Source organism: Sminthopsis crassicaudata, chromosome 4, assembly GCF_048593235.1.
Source record: "Sminthopsis crassicaudata isolate SCR6 chromosome 4, ASM4859323v1, whole genome shotgun sequence".
Lineage (NCBI taxonomy): Eukaryota > Metazoa > Chordata > Mammalia > Dasyuromorphia > Dasyuridae > Sminthopsis > Sminthopsis crassicaudata.
In genome coordinates, this window is record NC_133620.1 from 85,306,176 (window position 1) to 85,321,886 (window position 15,711).

At 36.2% G+C, this 15,711-nt stretch overlaps 1 protein-coding gene across 6 annotated transcripts in view; it reads right to left on the reverse strand.

Annotated features, from left to right (window-relative positions):
- Nucleotides 1-15,711, reverse strand: part of UCHL5 (ubiquitin C-terminal hydrolase L5) — a 35,510-nt gene that overhangs the window by 12,372 nt on the left and 7,427 nt on the right. For all 6 annotated transcript variants that reach the window (XM_074308632.1, XM_074308634.1, XM_074308636.1 and 3 more), the window contains 4 exons: nt 13,400-13,505; nt 436-561; nt 285-346; nt 71-201 (listed from right to left, as the gene is read on the reverse strand). In XM_074308632.1, coding sequence (XP_074164733.1) covers nt 71-201; nt 285-346; nt 436-561; nt 13,400-13,505 — 425 coding nt within the window. The remainder of the gene's footprint in view (nt 1-70; nt 202-284; nt 347-435; nt 562-13,399; nt 13,506-15,711) is intronic.

The following is a 15,711-nucleotide window of genomic DNA, read 5'->3' on the forward strand; positions in this document are numbered from 1 at the left end:
TTTGATTACACATGATAAAAACAATTAACTGACATAAATTGTTACTAGTTATTTAACAATACATGCTTACCTAAATCAATTGGTCCTTCTCTTAATCCATCTAATTCATATAATCTTCCATTGACAGGAACATAACTAACAAAATGAAAAGCATCTTCTTCTTTTGCTGATGTTTTTGCATCAAATTCAAACATTTGCTGTCTAGAGCAAGGAAAAGATCAAAGTTAAAGAGAGGAATGAAATATAGAAAAATATTATTTTAATATAATTTAAATTCCTACTACCTGGCAAAACTGTTGTGAACTTGTCGAATCACTTCTGAGTTGCTTAATGCCAATCCTTTCATCTAAATTTAAAAAAAAAAATTTTTTTTTAAATAAAGCTTATTAAAATAAGAATTCACTTCCCAAACGATGTAAAAAATTACATACTTACAGCAGCATCAAAACTTTGTGAAAATTCTTTAAACTCTGAAAGTGTTTCCCCTAGATGGACATCTTGATGAGTACAATTCAATAATACACTGACTATGGCTTGAGTTGCACAAGCATTATTTATTACCTTTAATACAAAAGAAGAGAAAACATTACTGTTATACAGATTTAATTTAATTTATGACAATATTTCAAATTGTGTTTCAAAGACTTCCTTTCTTGACTTCTTTAAATTATAAAAGACATTTAATTTTAGTTCTTTTCTAACCCCTTTGGACAAGGAAATTGATCTGGGATACTGGTACATGAATATATATAACACATTTGTGATGTCAAAATCTGAAAAAGTAATGCACAGAAAATCATTTCTCACTGTTTCATTTCTGAAATTTGGTTGATTTAAGTTAAAATTGGAATTTTCCCTTCTATTCTTATTCCCACCTACTGATGTTATTATCCAAATGTAGAATAATATTCTAACCTCCCAATCCAACTCAAATCCCATGTTCCTTTATAAAGTTTCCCTGTAATAATTTTACAACCCAGATTGATCACTACTTTCTCTGAATTCTCATTAGCATTTAATTGACAAATGCACATGTCTTTTCTCAATCCTCATTGTTCTTTGACATTTTTAATCATTCTCTTTTACTGGATACTTTCACCTTTCTAGATTTTTGTGATACCACTCTCTACTGGTTCTTTTATGAGCCTGACTATTCCTTCTCATGTCCTTTGCTAGAATTCCATCCAGATCAATCTCACCAATTGTTGGTATCATGTTTTCCAAAACTCATTTCTGAGCTCCCTTTTTCTTCTCTATATCGGAAGATTTAAAAGAAGTTCATGAACTTACATTTTTTTTATAACTACATTTTAACAAAATTAATTGTTATTCTATGTATTTTATGCCTTTTAAAACATTCTAAGAAAGGACCTAAGGGTTACAATAGACTACCAAAGGAGTCTACTATACAAAAAAAGATTAAGAACTCTTGTTCTAATCTCTTTGTTGAACTCAATCCCACTATCACTTCACAAACTCAACATGTCCAAAACAAAACTCATTTTCCTTTCTTGATATCATTACTCTCCAATAAAAGCACTAAATACATTTTACTGCATGTCGTCATTGTATGCCTCTTTTTAAAACTCCTCACTATAAATTCCTCACCTTTTTCATCTTTATGCCTCCAAGTTACTCCTTGAACAAAGCAGGCAAATCATCGTTGATAATTGAATTTCTTTCAAATGGAGCCAGACCATTATTTATAAAATTCTGTTTAATATGGTCAGTTCTGTAAAATAACCTACCAATCCGCCCATGCTGATTTTGTAAAAAAATCTTCTCAGGTTTTAAAATGAATTTGGTGCCACCAAGTGGCTGAACTATATACTACTAATTTAGAAACAATCAATCTTTAAAGGAGCCTGAAAAATACAAGTTCAAATTCTGCTTTATATAATTAGCAGCTTTGAAATTCTAGGCTAGTCAACAGCTCCCAGCTTGTTGCCTCATCTATAAAATGGAGATAAGAGTATCTGCTTTTACAGGATTATTGTGATGATTAAATGAGATAATTTATTCAAAGCACTTTGCAGTTATTAAAGCATTATTACAAAAAACAGAATTTGAAAGCTGGGGTATCAATAGGACTCTAGTACAAACCATACATGAAAAGAAACCCCCCATTATAACATACTCAACAGGTGATTTTGTATAGTCACTGATTGAAGATATCCAAAAAGATAAATCATCTTCAAAAACAAGGTCATTCTCCTTTTAGAAAGCTCTAATTATTAAGTTTTTCCTGATACCAAGTTTAAAGAACATTTTTTTGCAACTTCTGTAAACTGCATCTGATTCTATTTACTTGATAACAGAGTAATTCGTATCCTTCTGTCATGTTGCACTTGACATTATCTTTTCTTCTGGCTAATTATGCCTAATTCTTTCAATTACTTCTAATATGACATGGACTCAAAGCCTTTCACCATTAGGTTGCCCTTCTCTAAGATCATAAAGATTGAGAGCTGAAAGGAAACTCTCTAGCTAATCAATTTTCTTAAATTGCAATGCCCAAAATGACCATTACTCCAGATGAGGTCTAACAAATCAATAAAGCTCAAGATTACATTAAGTTTGAGGGAAACTGATAGCATGCATGCTAACTCAGTGAGCTTGCAATACACTAAATCCCCTACATATTTTTTGACTACTAAATCTATCCAAGCTCTCTCATATCTCAATATAAGATATATTTGTGAAATTTATTTTTTTGGTAGCCAAGTACATCTACTTGGTACATCAGACCAATGTGTTAGCATACCAACATCTTGTATTCTGATTCTGGCATCCAGTGTATTGACATTATCACATACATCTAATGTAACAAGTTGTTGAGGACCTATTAATTTTTTATATCTATAATATCAAGAAACGTTTACTTTGACTTTATCCAGTTTTCATTTTTATCAATTTCTTCAGACTAATTTGTGAGCAATTTTTCAAAATAATTTGTGTCAAATTCTAGATCTCAGATTACAAAAGTACCTGAAACCATGAAATCCAACTTGGTAGTTCTCTACAACTTTACTGGCCAATATCAATCCAGTCATTTGCTTAAAGGCCTTTAGAGAAAAAGACAAGTTCTCAGCCTTCTTTATGCATGTCATGAACTACTCTGGCAATCTGATGAAGACTACAGATTCTCTTCCATTGTTTTTTTAAACAGAATTGTTCGCTTCTTCCATTTAACCAATTCTATTTTTCAACGAGTTGTCATCTTTTTCCATTTCACCAAATGTATTTTAAAGTAGTTTTCTTCAATATGTTTCCTTTTCCAAACTCTCTTAAAACTCTTTTAAGATCTTTTTTGAATTCTTCTAAGACAGCCTTTTCAATTCCAATTCATATCACCCTTCAAAGCTTCATCTGGAGGACTTTTGTCTTTAGTGTCCTCAGGGTTTGAGATCTGTTTTTTCCTGTCTTCATAATAACTATCTATGGTCAGAAGTCTTTTTTGCTCATTTTTAAAAAGGTTGAATGAGGTCTGCTCCAAGGGCTCAGGGGACATTGTCTGGAGCTTTTTCTTACACTGCTCTGGGGCTAGTGGTGCCACAGGTTTCCTTTCCAAGCTCGATGGGCCTGGCTAAGTCCTGCTTGTTATACTGGGGTTCAGGGGCTCCCTATTTGCCTTCTGCAGTTCCAATGGAGTTCGCACAGCTAGTCTGCTGATTCATTGGCTTCTGAATCAGCACACAATAGCCAGTGCTGCTGTATTTTGGCTAAGAGCCTCCCACTAGATTCCCCATGTTGGACCAAGTCCCCCCTGCCCAATTGAGACAGATCTTTCCTGAAATCTTTCAAAGATATTTTATGCTGGAAATTGGTTACGCTCCAAATATCAGTGGGTTCTGTTACTGCAAAATCTATTCGGAGGATTGATCTAGTATTGTTCTGAGGGAAGCCAGGAAGAGCTCAGGAAAAAATCCTGTCTCCTCTCCATCTTGGCTCTGCCTGCTCACTTAAAAAAAAAAAAAAAAAAAATCATAATTGAAAGAAATCTTTAGAAGTGAAAATAATTTATATTTTTTCCTCTATCCAAGTTAATGAATTTCCTGAAATACACAGATTTCTGGGAGGTTCAGGGACTTCAGAAAAAGAATCTCTCAGTTTATCAACAACCTTCCATAGCTCTGCTCTTTGATTCAGCCTCCAAAGGAAAATGCAATTCTCAATATATTTTCTTAAATTAAAACGAACTTGCCAAGCTTAAGAGGTAAGACAAACTCAAAACTTCTTGACTCAAAGTCCAGAATTCTGATCTTTTACGTTATATGCTTCCTCTTATGACAGGTTACCTTACCAAAAAATCCAAGATTTTAAAAATACAGTTCTTGGGGGCAGAGCTAGGTGGCGCAGTGGATAGAGCACCAGCCTTGAATTCAGGAGGACCAGAGTTCAAATCTGGTCTCAGACACTTAACACTTCCTAGCTGTGTGACCCTGGGCAAGTCACTTAACCCCAGCCTTGGGGGGGAGGGAGAGGAAATACAATTCTTCTGTTTTAAATGATTTTTGAATATATTATAGTTATAGGGATTTTGCATTTCATTACAATAAAAAAAAAAAAAAAAAAAAGGATGAGTTCTGCATAACAATTATTTGAAGATTGGCCCCAATCAATCAGTCAGCAAGTATTTAACAAGCACTTAAATTATATTCCAAGCCATAAGTTCTGTGGATAGTAGCACCTAAGGATACAAAGACAAGAGTGAATGGTCTTTGCCTTCAAGACGAAATTTACATTCTAATGGAAGAGAAAACAAGGTATATATACCAAACATATATCTATATCTCCCTATACATATCTGTATATGTAACATGCATATGATTTAAATGAATAAAAGATTTGGAAAAAAGTGCTTGAGTAGCTGGTGGAATAAAGGGTTCATGTAGAAAACAACAGTTCACCTGTATCTCAAAGGAAACCAGGGTGGTAAGAAGGAAGCACATTCTAGGAATGATAGACAGCTAATGCAAAAAAAAAAAACAGATGAAGTCAAAGCACTGTGTACAAAATAATAGTAAGTTTACCAATATACCTAAATTGCAGAGTACCCAGAAGAGAGTAAAATATATTGGAAGGATTGGAAGTATTCAGACTGTTGAGATCTAAGTGCCAAATAGTGGATTTTTATATCTGATCCTAGAGGTGACTAGAAATCATTGAAATTTGTTGAATAGGAGTGAGAAATGGTTATAACTGCATTTGAGGAAAGTTACTTTAATGATAAGTAGAACAAAGGATGGATATGAGTGAGGAGAGGCTTCAAGTAGGAAAATCTATTAGGAAGCTAACATACTGGTCTAGGCAAGAGATGAGAGCCAAAACCTAGATGGTAGCCAAGATCTTGGAAAGGAGAGGATTTATGAGAGATTTGTTAAAGAGATGGGAAGGTGGAGTACATGAGAATGAGGAGTCAATATCACATCAAAGTTGTATTCCCAAATCTAGATAACTAAAAGGATAAGTAGTGCTCTTAACTAGTCATCATGAATTTTTAAAAGTTAACTTCATCTTATATTTATATCCACTTTCTTAATTTAAAAATAATACTCTGCTCATTTCACCAGTTTTTTTATTGTATACTTCATATTTTTAAATACAGTAAAAGCTCAAATCAAAGCCAATTAAGAACAAGAGGCATTACTGGAGAAGGAACATTGTACAAAACAATAGCTTTGTAATCAGGAGAGACATAGGTTCAAAATCAAGACCTAATTACCTGTATGACCTTAAGCAAGTCACTTATTTTTCCACTTACACTAAAAAGGGAATAATATATTACCTAATTCCTAAGATTCTGAGGAAAAGTGCTTCAGAAATCTTAAAGCACCAAAGAAAAAGAATTATGAACGGAGCTATTAACAGGTGCTTTTATTTTTTACTTGTTGCTTTTCCACAATCGTAATTTCCATTATACAATTGGCTTTAAGGAATTACATAAGGTTTAGAATAAGGAAAAAGAAGAAAAAGCAAGAAGAGAAGGGTACTGATAAAGCAGCTGAAAGCATGGAGAATTAGATCTTGAGTACCACAAGCACAGCCTGAAAAGGAAGTGTGAGGAGAAAGAGGAAGGGAGGATGGGACTGACAACATAGTTGGAGGGCATAACCAGGCATACCAAGTTGAGTACCATGTTCTGCTCCATCTCTTGTTTCACCTCTGCCATATCCTAGCAGGTGCCTTTAGTGCATTCCCTATATTTTGACCCTCTTCTATCAATTTGTCTTTGTAGGTGGAGAGAGAAGGAGCAGTGGGACCATACAGAAATCTTGCCCATCCCTATGACTTGATTACAAGAGGCTAATTAAAGCCAAAGAAAATGGCAGGATTCAGCTGATTTGAGAATAGAAACTTATCCTGTGATTGAAGAGTTTAACTTTTCAGGTCAAGAAAAAAGAAAATATACTCCTTTTAAACTAGAAATTATCAAGGACCTGAAAAAAAGGGTTGAACTCTATGGGTCTACATCATCTTATGTTAATGTTATTAGAGAATTTGTCTTCTGAAGTTTTAATCCCTAATGATTGGAAATCTATAGCAAGGACATGTTTAAAACTTGGACAAAACTTGTTGTGGCTTTTAGAGTATAGTGAACTCTGTAGGATACCAGCCCAACAAGATAACAGTCATAGTGGAGTTAATATACCAATCACCTGTGACCAACTAACTAGATCTTTATGCAGACACTTTAGCACAGATTAATTACCCTATGTTAGAGACTTTCCTTCTGAGAATTGCCATGTATGCCATTGTCAGCTGGTAGGGTGGACCCAGGCGATAGAAGGAGGCTTGTCCTCTGAAGCAGGATGTTGTGTCTTAGGTATTACCTTGAGATGGCAAGGGGTGTGTCCTTTTGCTAGATTTTTTTCTTAGAACACAGCACTAACTCCAGCTGTCTCCCTTTTGTGGATCCACCTACGCAGTGCTGAGTGGGCTAGGCACAGGTAATCCCAGAGAAGAGTAAATATAAATGGCCAGCTTTGCCCGAGGTAAAAAGAAGGATGTGGAAAGAAGTAGAGAGAGGCAGAGATGTAGAGAGGTTCAGAGAAACAGAGAGATACAGAGACATACATACACTTGCTCTTGCTTCCTGCTAACCCCTGCTGAAATTAACAATAAAGAAAGACTGTTTTGCATTTTAACATCAGTCTCATCTTCATGTCTATCATAGGAAGATTGGTATGTATGGCACTGGCAATCAGTACCCTCAGAGGTAGGAGGTTATAACCCTATTAACAGCATATGAGCAAATTGCTGCTGTTGCCATCAAAGCATGGGGCACCCTCCTAGAAAGACAAGATAGAGGGGAGCCTTCACGAAAATAACCCAAAGTCCAAATGAACCCTTTGCTGATTTTGTGGGACGTTTGCAGACAGCTGTCATACAAATTATTGGTGAAAATGCAACAACAGAAATTATGATAAGACAACTTGCTAAAGGAAATGCTAATGACGTTTGTAGCAGAATTATACTAGGACTACACAAGAATGCTCCTTTAGAGGAGATCATAAGACACTGTGCCACAGTGGGCACAAATACATTTTATACCAAGGCTATGAAGCAGACTTCCCAAGATCTCAACATGAGAAGACAGGGTCCCTTTTGGCAAAGGACTTCCAGAGAGACTCGTCAATGCTTTCAATGTGGTAAAGTAGGGCATCTGAAAGCTCAATGTTGGCATAGAGACAGAGTGAGAAAACAGGGTGGGAGAACAAGACCCAAAATCCCATGTCTTAAATGTAAGAGGCTTCCATTGGGCATCAGAATGTAGACAGATTCAGGGAAATGGGATTTGGGGCCCAGCCCTAGGGCCCAAGGCAAAAAACACTTGGGGTATGATGCCAGCCGATTCTATACCCAGAGTCTTTAGAAGTTCAGTGCTCAAACATGACCAATCAACAAAGAAGCAACCTGATGAAAGAAAGGGATTACAATTGGGGAGAATAGAGAATAGAGCTGTATGCAGCTGGGACTACTGAGATATCCTCTGGGGAGGTGAAATCTGTTCCTCTCTAGCCTATGGATTCCTTGCTTCCAGCAGGCACTGTAAGCTTGACTATTTCACCTCCTCAGAGTGCTTACAAAACAGTGTTCATCCATACACTGATGTGGGAAAGTAGGGAATGTGTAAATATCCCAGTCGATAATACAGGTAGACAATGTGTGACTTACCAACCAGAAGAAGTAGTGGCATCAGGTTTACTGATATAGATTCCTAATAGGCAATCTGGTGATATTTGCCCAGATTTTTGACTCCAAACAACAAAATCCAGGCATATTCTGGACAGCAGCAGTTATAGCTGACCGTCCTATGCTATCTATATAAATGGTATACCATTGAAAGGGTGGTAGACAGAGGTGCAGATCGTACAGTCGTTAAGAGATACCAACTGCTCCCATCATTGGCCAAAGATTAAGGCAAACACCTATATGTCTGGTGTAGAAGACTGAAGAGCAGCAGAAGTTAGTGCTACCCCTTTGAGATGCACATCTGAAGGTGAAACAGGAGTTTTTACTCCTTTTATGGTTAAAAAAAAAAATCCCCATCAATCTGTGGGGAAGAGACCTTTTACAACAATTAGGATTAAAAATGAGTACTTCGGTTTTTTAGGCAGGACTGCTGTTGAAGGCCTGCCAACACTTTCACTGTTCCTATCCAATGGAAAACTGATACACTAGTGTGGATAGAACAGTGGCCTATGGGTAGCAATAAAATTCAGGCCTTATTAGATATAGTACAGGAGCAACTTGACCAAGGACACTTGCAACCTTCTCCAAGTCCTTGGAATGTATTGTATTTGTTGTAAAAAAGAAATCTGGATAATGGAGGATGTTGACTGCTGTAAAAAAGGTAAATGAACAGATGGAAACTATGGGAACTCTTCAGCCTGGACTTCCATTTCCTACTCAATTGCCTAGAGAATGGCCTCTCTGGATTATAGATATTAAGGATTGTTTCTATTCTATCCCTCTAGGTAAGGGGGATATGAAAAGATTTGCCTTTTCAGTGCCCAGCGTTAATTTAGTTGAGCCCTATAAAAGATAAGAATGGACAGTTTTGCCACAGGGAATGAAAAACAGCCCTACTATGTTTCAAATATATGTTGCTGCTACTTTTACTTCAATAAGAAAAGCATCTCCAAAAGTAATGTTATTACATTACATGGATGATATATTGGGATGTGCACCTGAGGAGCAAATGTTAGAAGCATGTCTACAAAAGAGCATAGAAACACTAAGGAACTACAAATTGCACATAGCTCCAGAAAAAATTCAAAGACATGTTCTTTTTCAATATTTAGGATATGAAGTATACCCTAAGGTGCTTACAGTACAAAAACTTTCCTTAAGAACAGAGAAGCTAAACACCTCAAATAACTTTCAGAAATTGATAGGAGATATCTAATGGATGCATCCAATATTTAGGTTTGACTACCTATAAATTGCAACCATTACATGAGAGAAAGTGCTTTAAACTCACCATGCCAGCTTACAAAAGAGGCTTTGAGAGAAGTTGAACTGGCTTTATCCAATGTGGTTGAAAGACTCACTCAAAGAACCCTTGGAAATATCAGTTTTTTTGCTACAAAAGAGGCACCCACAGCAGTCCTTCATGAAAGAGACAGGGTGATAGAGTGGGTGAACCTCCCAGCACAACCAGAACAAAGCCTTACTCCTTACCCAGTGCTTGTGGCTAGAATTTTACTAAAGGCCATTAAGCGAGTAGTACAATTATATGGGATAAGACCTGACAAAATACACACCTTTTATACCAATGCACAAATTAAATGTGTGTTGTGAAACCATCCCAGAGTGGCAAATTTAATTAGCCATGGCTCCAAATTTTACATAATTGACAATGGATTCTTGAAAAAGTTTCTAAGTTTCCTCTTAAAGGACCAACTATCTTTACAGATGCATCCAGACATAACATTTGTGCTGTATACTCTTGTGACTTAACTATAAAGAGAGTAGTCAGAACTCCTTTTCAGTCCACTCAGCAGAATGAATTGTATGAAATCACTTTAGCTCTTATTATCCAGGAGATATAAATATCTTATTCAGCCTATTCAGTAGGTGTGGTACAAAGAATTGCCACAGCCCAAATAAAAATTGTAACTTCTAATATATATCAGCTCTTTAAGGAACTTCAAGAGCAAGTGAGAAAGCATCCAGGTAAGATTTAAATCTTGTATGTCCACTCAAATAATGGACTTTCAGGTCCTATTTTTGATGGAAATTCAAAGGCAGATAGCCTTCTAACCCTGCTAGCCAATACTCTTTTATTTCAAGCAGCCCAAGAATCTCATTCTAAATACCAAGGATGCTCAAGCTTTACATTTGCAATTTGGGACAACAAAAGAGGAAGCTAGAAACATAGTAAAAGGCTGTACAGCTTGCCTTCTTTTCCACATTCCTACACTCCCTCCAGGGAAAACCCTTGTGGTTTAAGACCCAATGAAATGTGTCAAATGGATGTGACCTATTATAAATCTTTTGGTCATCTGTCTTTTATCCATGTTGCAGTAGACACCTTTTCAAGATTTACTTTTGCAACACCAGCAGCAAGAGACAGCCGGAGTGGTCATTGAATTCCTTATACAAGCATTTGCAATTATGGTCATGTTAAGCAATAAAAACAGATGATGGACCTGCATATACTTCTAAACACTTTTGTACACAGTTATCAGATTTTACACAATACTGGCATACCCTTTAATCCTTAAGGACAGACAATAGTAGAGGAGAAACAAGAGACATCAAGAAGCTCCTCCAAAAACAAAAGAAATAGGTAACCTTAAGAGAACTTCTAAATTTAGCTATTTATACAATTAACTTCTTAATTATTGACAAAGATACACTGGCTCCAGGAGACAGGTTTTATAACCCACTGGAAGGACAGTGTCCAGTGCAACAGCTCCACTAACTTTAGATAATTGACAGGTGGTGTGGAAAGATCCAGAAAGTGGTGAATGGAGGGGACCAGATAGGTTAACCAGATAGGGGAGAGGGCTTGCTTATCTCTACAGCTGGAGAAGGACTCAGATGGGTGCCAACGAGCCGTAGTCACCTTATCTATTGGAGAGATATGGAGCAGGCCCTTGAAACGAAGAAGACCCAAGAAACATCAGGTGGCTCCATCACTGACTGTGCCTACCACTGAAAGAGCATGGCAGTTATGGCAATTGACTAATGGAAAACAAACATTGTTAATGAGACTGATGCAGGACTTCAAAACCCTCAGGAATCATTGAAATCCCTGAGATATGATTAAGACTGTTGCAAGACTTCAAAATCTGCAGGAATCATTGGATTCCCTGACACATAAAGTAACGGACAATCGATTGGTTTTGTGTTAGGTTCTTACTAAGTGCTAATGAGATAATGAGATATTAGGTTCTTACTAAGTGCTAAGTCGGTACTTGACAATTCTCTAGTCCCGTCTTTACTGGGAGTTTTGCTTGTGAATTCCTGGGGAAGAGCTTGCATACTTAGGAGGAGCAAGTTCATTGGTTGAAGTAATTCTTCCCAGAAGCCCTTGCATTATCCCACACCCATTCTCTGGGAGGATAAAAGAGGGCAGCTCTGGAAGAAAATAGTTTTTCGTCTAGACGAGACTTGAGGCTGCTCTCTGCTGGAAGGGAAGTCGGTTCTCTACAGGAAGAAGAATCTGTCTAAGAGATTTGAGTTGAAACAGCAGATCTCCTCCCAGAGAGCCATCAGCAGCTTCTGGAGACAATAGCAAGTTACAAATTGGCGTCCACAACGTGGGGCAAGGACTTTTGCTTATCCTGACAAGGACTTATTCTGAGCCTTCAGAGGAGCTAGCCCAGACCTTCGCATTTAAGGACTTATTCTGAGCCCTTCAGAGGAGCTAGACTGGACCATTGTAGTTTTGGACTATATCTTGGCTGCTAAAGGAGGCATTATGTGTGACTGTTGTTTACATACCCTCCTTCTAAGACTTCTGGAAATCTTTAACACCATGTTGATTCATATTGTTTGTTATATCACTACTTGCATGCACAATTCATGTTTGTTACACACATTGAGCCAGTGCTTTATTCTGCTAGCTTGTGCTATATTGCTATGTACTTGTGTAATACCTCCCATGGGTTTGTACATACCTATTTCTAGTAAGACCCTTCAGCCCAGAAACCCCTCCCAGACTCCTCACTTTCCTTTGGTGTTTTTCATCTCTCTTCCTGAGAAGTCAGGGAGGGTGTGATCAACCTCCTTTTTGGGTTCTCATCTCCCTGAAAAGTCAGGGCTTTAAGACTAAGTACCTACTCAATATGATATAATGGCTCTATAAACATATACTTAGATGATATGGTAATGTGATAGCTCTCCTCAAGATTGGCCATGGCTGAATGTGTTGTGGTGAGATAATCTTAGGGAAGGATTGGAAGCTGAGGGAGTGTGTCAGACTCTTTCTGGCACAGCTCTCTCAAGAGAGAAGACTTCAGGCTCCAGACTCCAGGATCCATCATTAATGAGCCCGTGGCAGCTTGCCTGCCTCTTTCACTTCTCCTCCTAAAGACCAAGGATTCTGACTGATCCTGAGGGCCTCCAGAGAGCTATCCCAGATATTACACTAACTGAAGGGAGAGTACAGTATAACCGAAAGAACATATGGCCTTATGTAGGTACCTTAACTTCTCAGAAACTTACTTTTCTCTCACCTGCAATGTTAAGAATATAGACCTGCCTCATTTAGAAAATTACTGAGACTATTCAGTAAATTAAATTATGTGAAAACTCTTATTTTAAAAGCTATAGTTTCTATTAAGAGATAAAACATGCATTTGCACAGGTAATTACCTATTAATTATTAATAATAATTAATAATTATTAATTGATTACCTATGCATATGTACTGTTAAAAAATGTTATAATTATATTTTTAAAAAAGGAGATAAAATGGGTTTTCATCCAAGAACAATATGAAAGGTCTGCCATAATCATTAATTCTCTCTCATGTCAATTTTCTTTTCTTTATTATAGGCTCCTTCCCTATAATATGTAAATATACTAAAGTCCAAATAATCTCAAACAAAATATCACTGAATCCTAGTTCCCCCTTTCAAATATCAGGCCATCTTTTTCCTTCCTCCTTTTAAAGAAATTTTTCTAATAGATTTTTTACCTGCTGTCTTATTTCCTCATCACCATAAAGATTACTTCAAGCTATCAGTTCAAAATTAATTCTTACAGTACAGACTATATAGATTAAGAAAATTCTGAAAACTGCAAACTTTGAGAATTCTAGAGAAAGCCAGAGAAAAATAGAGATTAAGAAAGAAGGAATCTAATTAATAAAGGTAAAACATAAAAAGAGAACACTGTACTAAGTAATATAAAACCTCTATTATTGTAAGGATTGTCATACCTGCTTTGCAAAAAATATTGTGTCAAGTCTGGAATCCTGAACCACAGAGCCTGCTGGTTCTTCTCCTGGCTGCCACTTGAAAAGAAAAATTAACCCATGAACTGGCCTACAAAATAAAATACAAATTAATGATATCTTTTGTGCCAAATAATTTTATTAAGTTATGTTCAGCTAAATATAAAATCTAACAAGACATCAGAAACAACCCTAAAAGATACTTCATTTCTCACTTTCCTGCTTCCTAGACCCTTCTTCCCCACAAAGAGGCAGGTTTTACCAAGTAATAAAGTATTATTTTTGAAGAAATGGATTCAACAATTATTTACTTTTTAAAATGTCATATAATGAAAGCTCTGCTCTCAAATACATTATTTAGTCCTAAATTATATTATTAAATTATATTAACACATTTAAGAATGGAAAAATTAAGAGAACTATTTTCAATAGTTTATATGGAATTCCATATGAAATGAAGTTCACCAGTTGAAGGGCATTTATAGGAATTAATGAAAGTATATCTTATTAAAATTCAATCAGTCTCTTATACAACTAGACAGGAGTGAATACTGAATGGTCTCTGTTTCTCAGCTTTCAAAGTTTTTTTGTCAATAAAGCCAACTTCTAGCATACTTGAAGAAGCTGTTAATGTTCTCAAGGTCACTGTACCTCTCACCCTGTGGCCCCTAGCCCTTGGGAGCCCCTGCTATAGTAGATACAACTTCCCAGTCCCTGTTTTGCTTTGGCTCTCCAACAACTAAAGAATGAGTATGACTTCAAAACTGAACTCAAACATAACCTTCAAGATATCTTTCTACTTCATGCAGAGCACTGTTCTAGACTCTGAGAAAGGTACAGAATTAGATAAGATATAATCACTGTCCCCAGAGAGCGTTCCATTTTTATGTCAGCGTCCTCATCCTGAAAATTCACTACCCTAAAGAGAGCAATTTCCTATAAAATTCCTATCTTTTCTACCAACTAGAACTATTTAAACTAAAAGCTACTGGAACCTCTACCAGTGTACCTTCAAGCCCCAGTTGTCAAAAATCCTCTCATCACAAAAATTATTCATTTCTACCCATCACAAACCACATACAGTTATTCTACTCTAGAAGCCCTGGTTAATAGAGGCTATCCTGCAAATCACACTAATCTGCTCGGTCTTGTGTAGTGGGATACTTCACTAAAGCTGTAGAGGTAATGGGATTCTGGAAAATGCTCAGGCTCTAGCTACTGGGACTATAGTAGTTGAGAGAGGAAAAATATTTCTATTATCTCCAGCTAAAATGTTTAACACATTGGTGAATGGTAACAAAATTAAAGATAATCAAGTTTTACCGTAATGTATAGAATCCCATGACAGTAACAAAAATATATATATGTCTATACATATATAGGTTGGATTACTTGGGTTTTTTTGATTTGGGACTGAGATTTATTGTACCAATGGAAGTTGGCAATTTTTATTCAACTTAATCTTATATAAAATTGCTTGAGGCATTAAGAGGTTAAGTGACTTGCCTAGGGTCATACAGCAAGTAACAAAGCTGGACTTAAAACCCAAATTGACTTGATTTAAAGACTAATCTTTCTTCACCACAACCCTACAGCTCACAATCTTTCTCCCTCCCCTTCTCTGAAAGAGAGAATAATCTTTTTATTATCCTCTAGACAGATACACATATGTAAATAAATATGTGTATGTATGAAGGAATAAAAATACATTGTGTTATTTAAAATTGCTCAATTATGTACTAAAACGGTCCAGAAACCTAAACACAGAATATCATAGGTGGGAAAGGATCTCAATTCAATTAGAATCTATTAACCACTTTTTATTAATTGTACTATTATAGTAATAATGTACAAGACACTTAAATAAAACAAATAAAAGAAAACCCAACTTCAAGGAGCTTACTTTTTCATTGTGGAGGATATAACAATTACACAAATAAGTAAATACAAGATTATCTCAGGAGGGAGAGAGAACATTAACAACTTGGGTGATCAGAAATGGCTTCATATAACAGATGGCGCTGAGCTGTGCCTTAAAAGTTCAGGGTTCTAAAAGGCAATGATGGGAAGGCAGTACATTTAAGCATGGGAAACACCATAGACAAAAACAAAGAGTCAGAATAAAGAATCTCAAATTTAGGGAATTTCAGACAGGCTAGATAACACTAAGGGAGTAATATAAAAGAAGTCTGAAAAGTAAATAGAAAAATAGATGATGAAGGTCTTTAAATGTTAAATTGAGGAATTAGTGCTTTATCCTAGAGATATGGAGAGCTACTAGATTTTCAACCATGGAA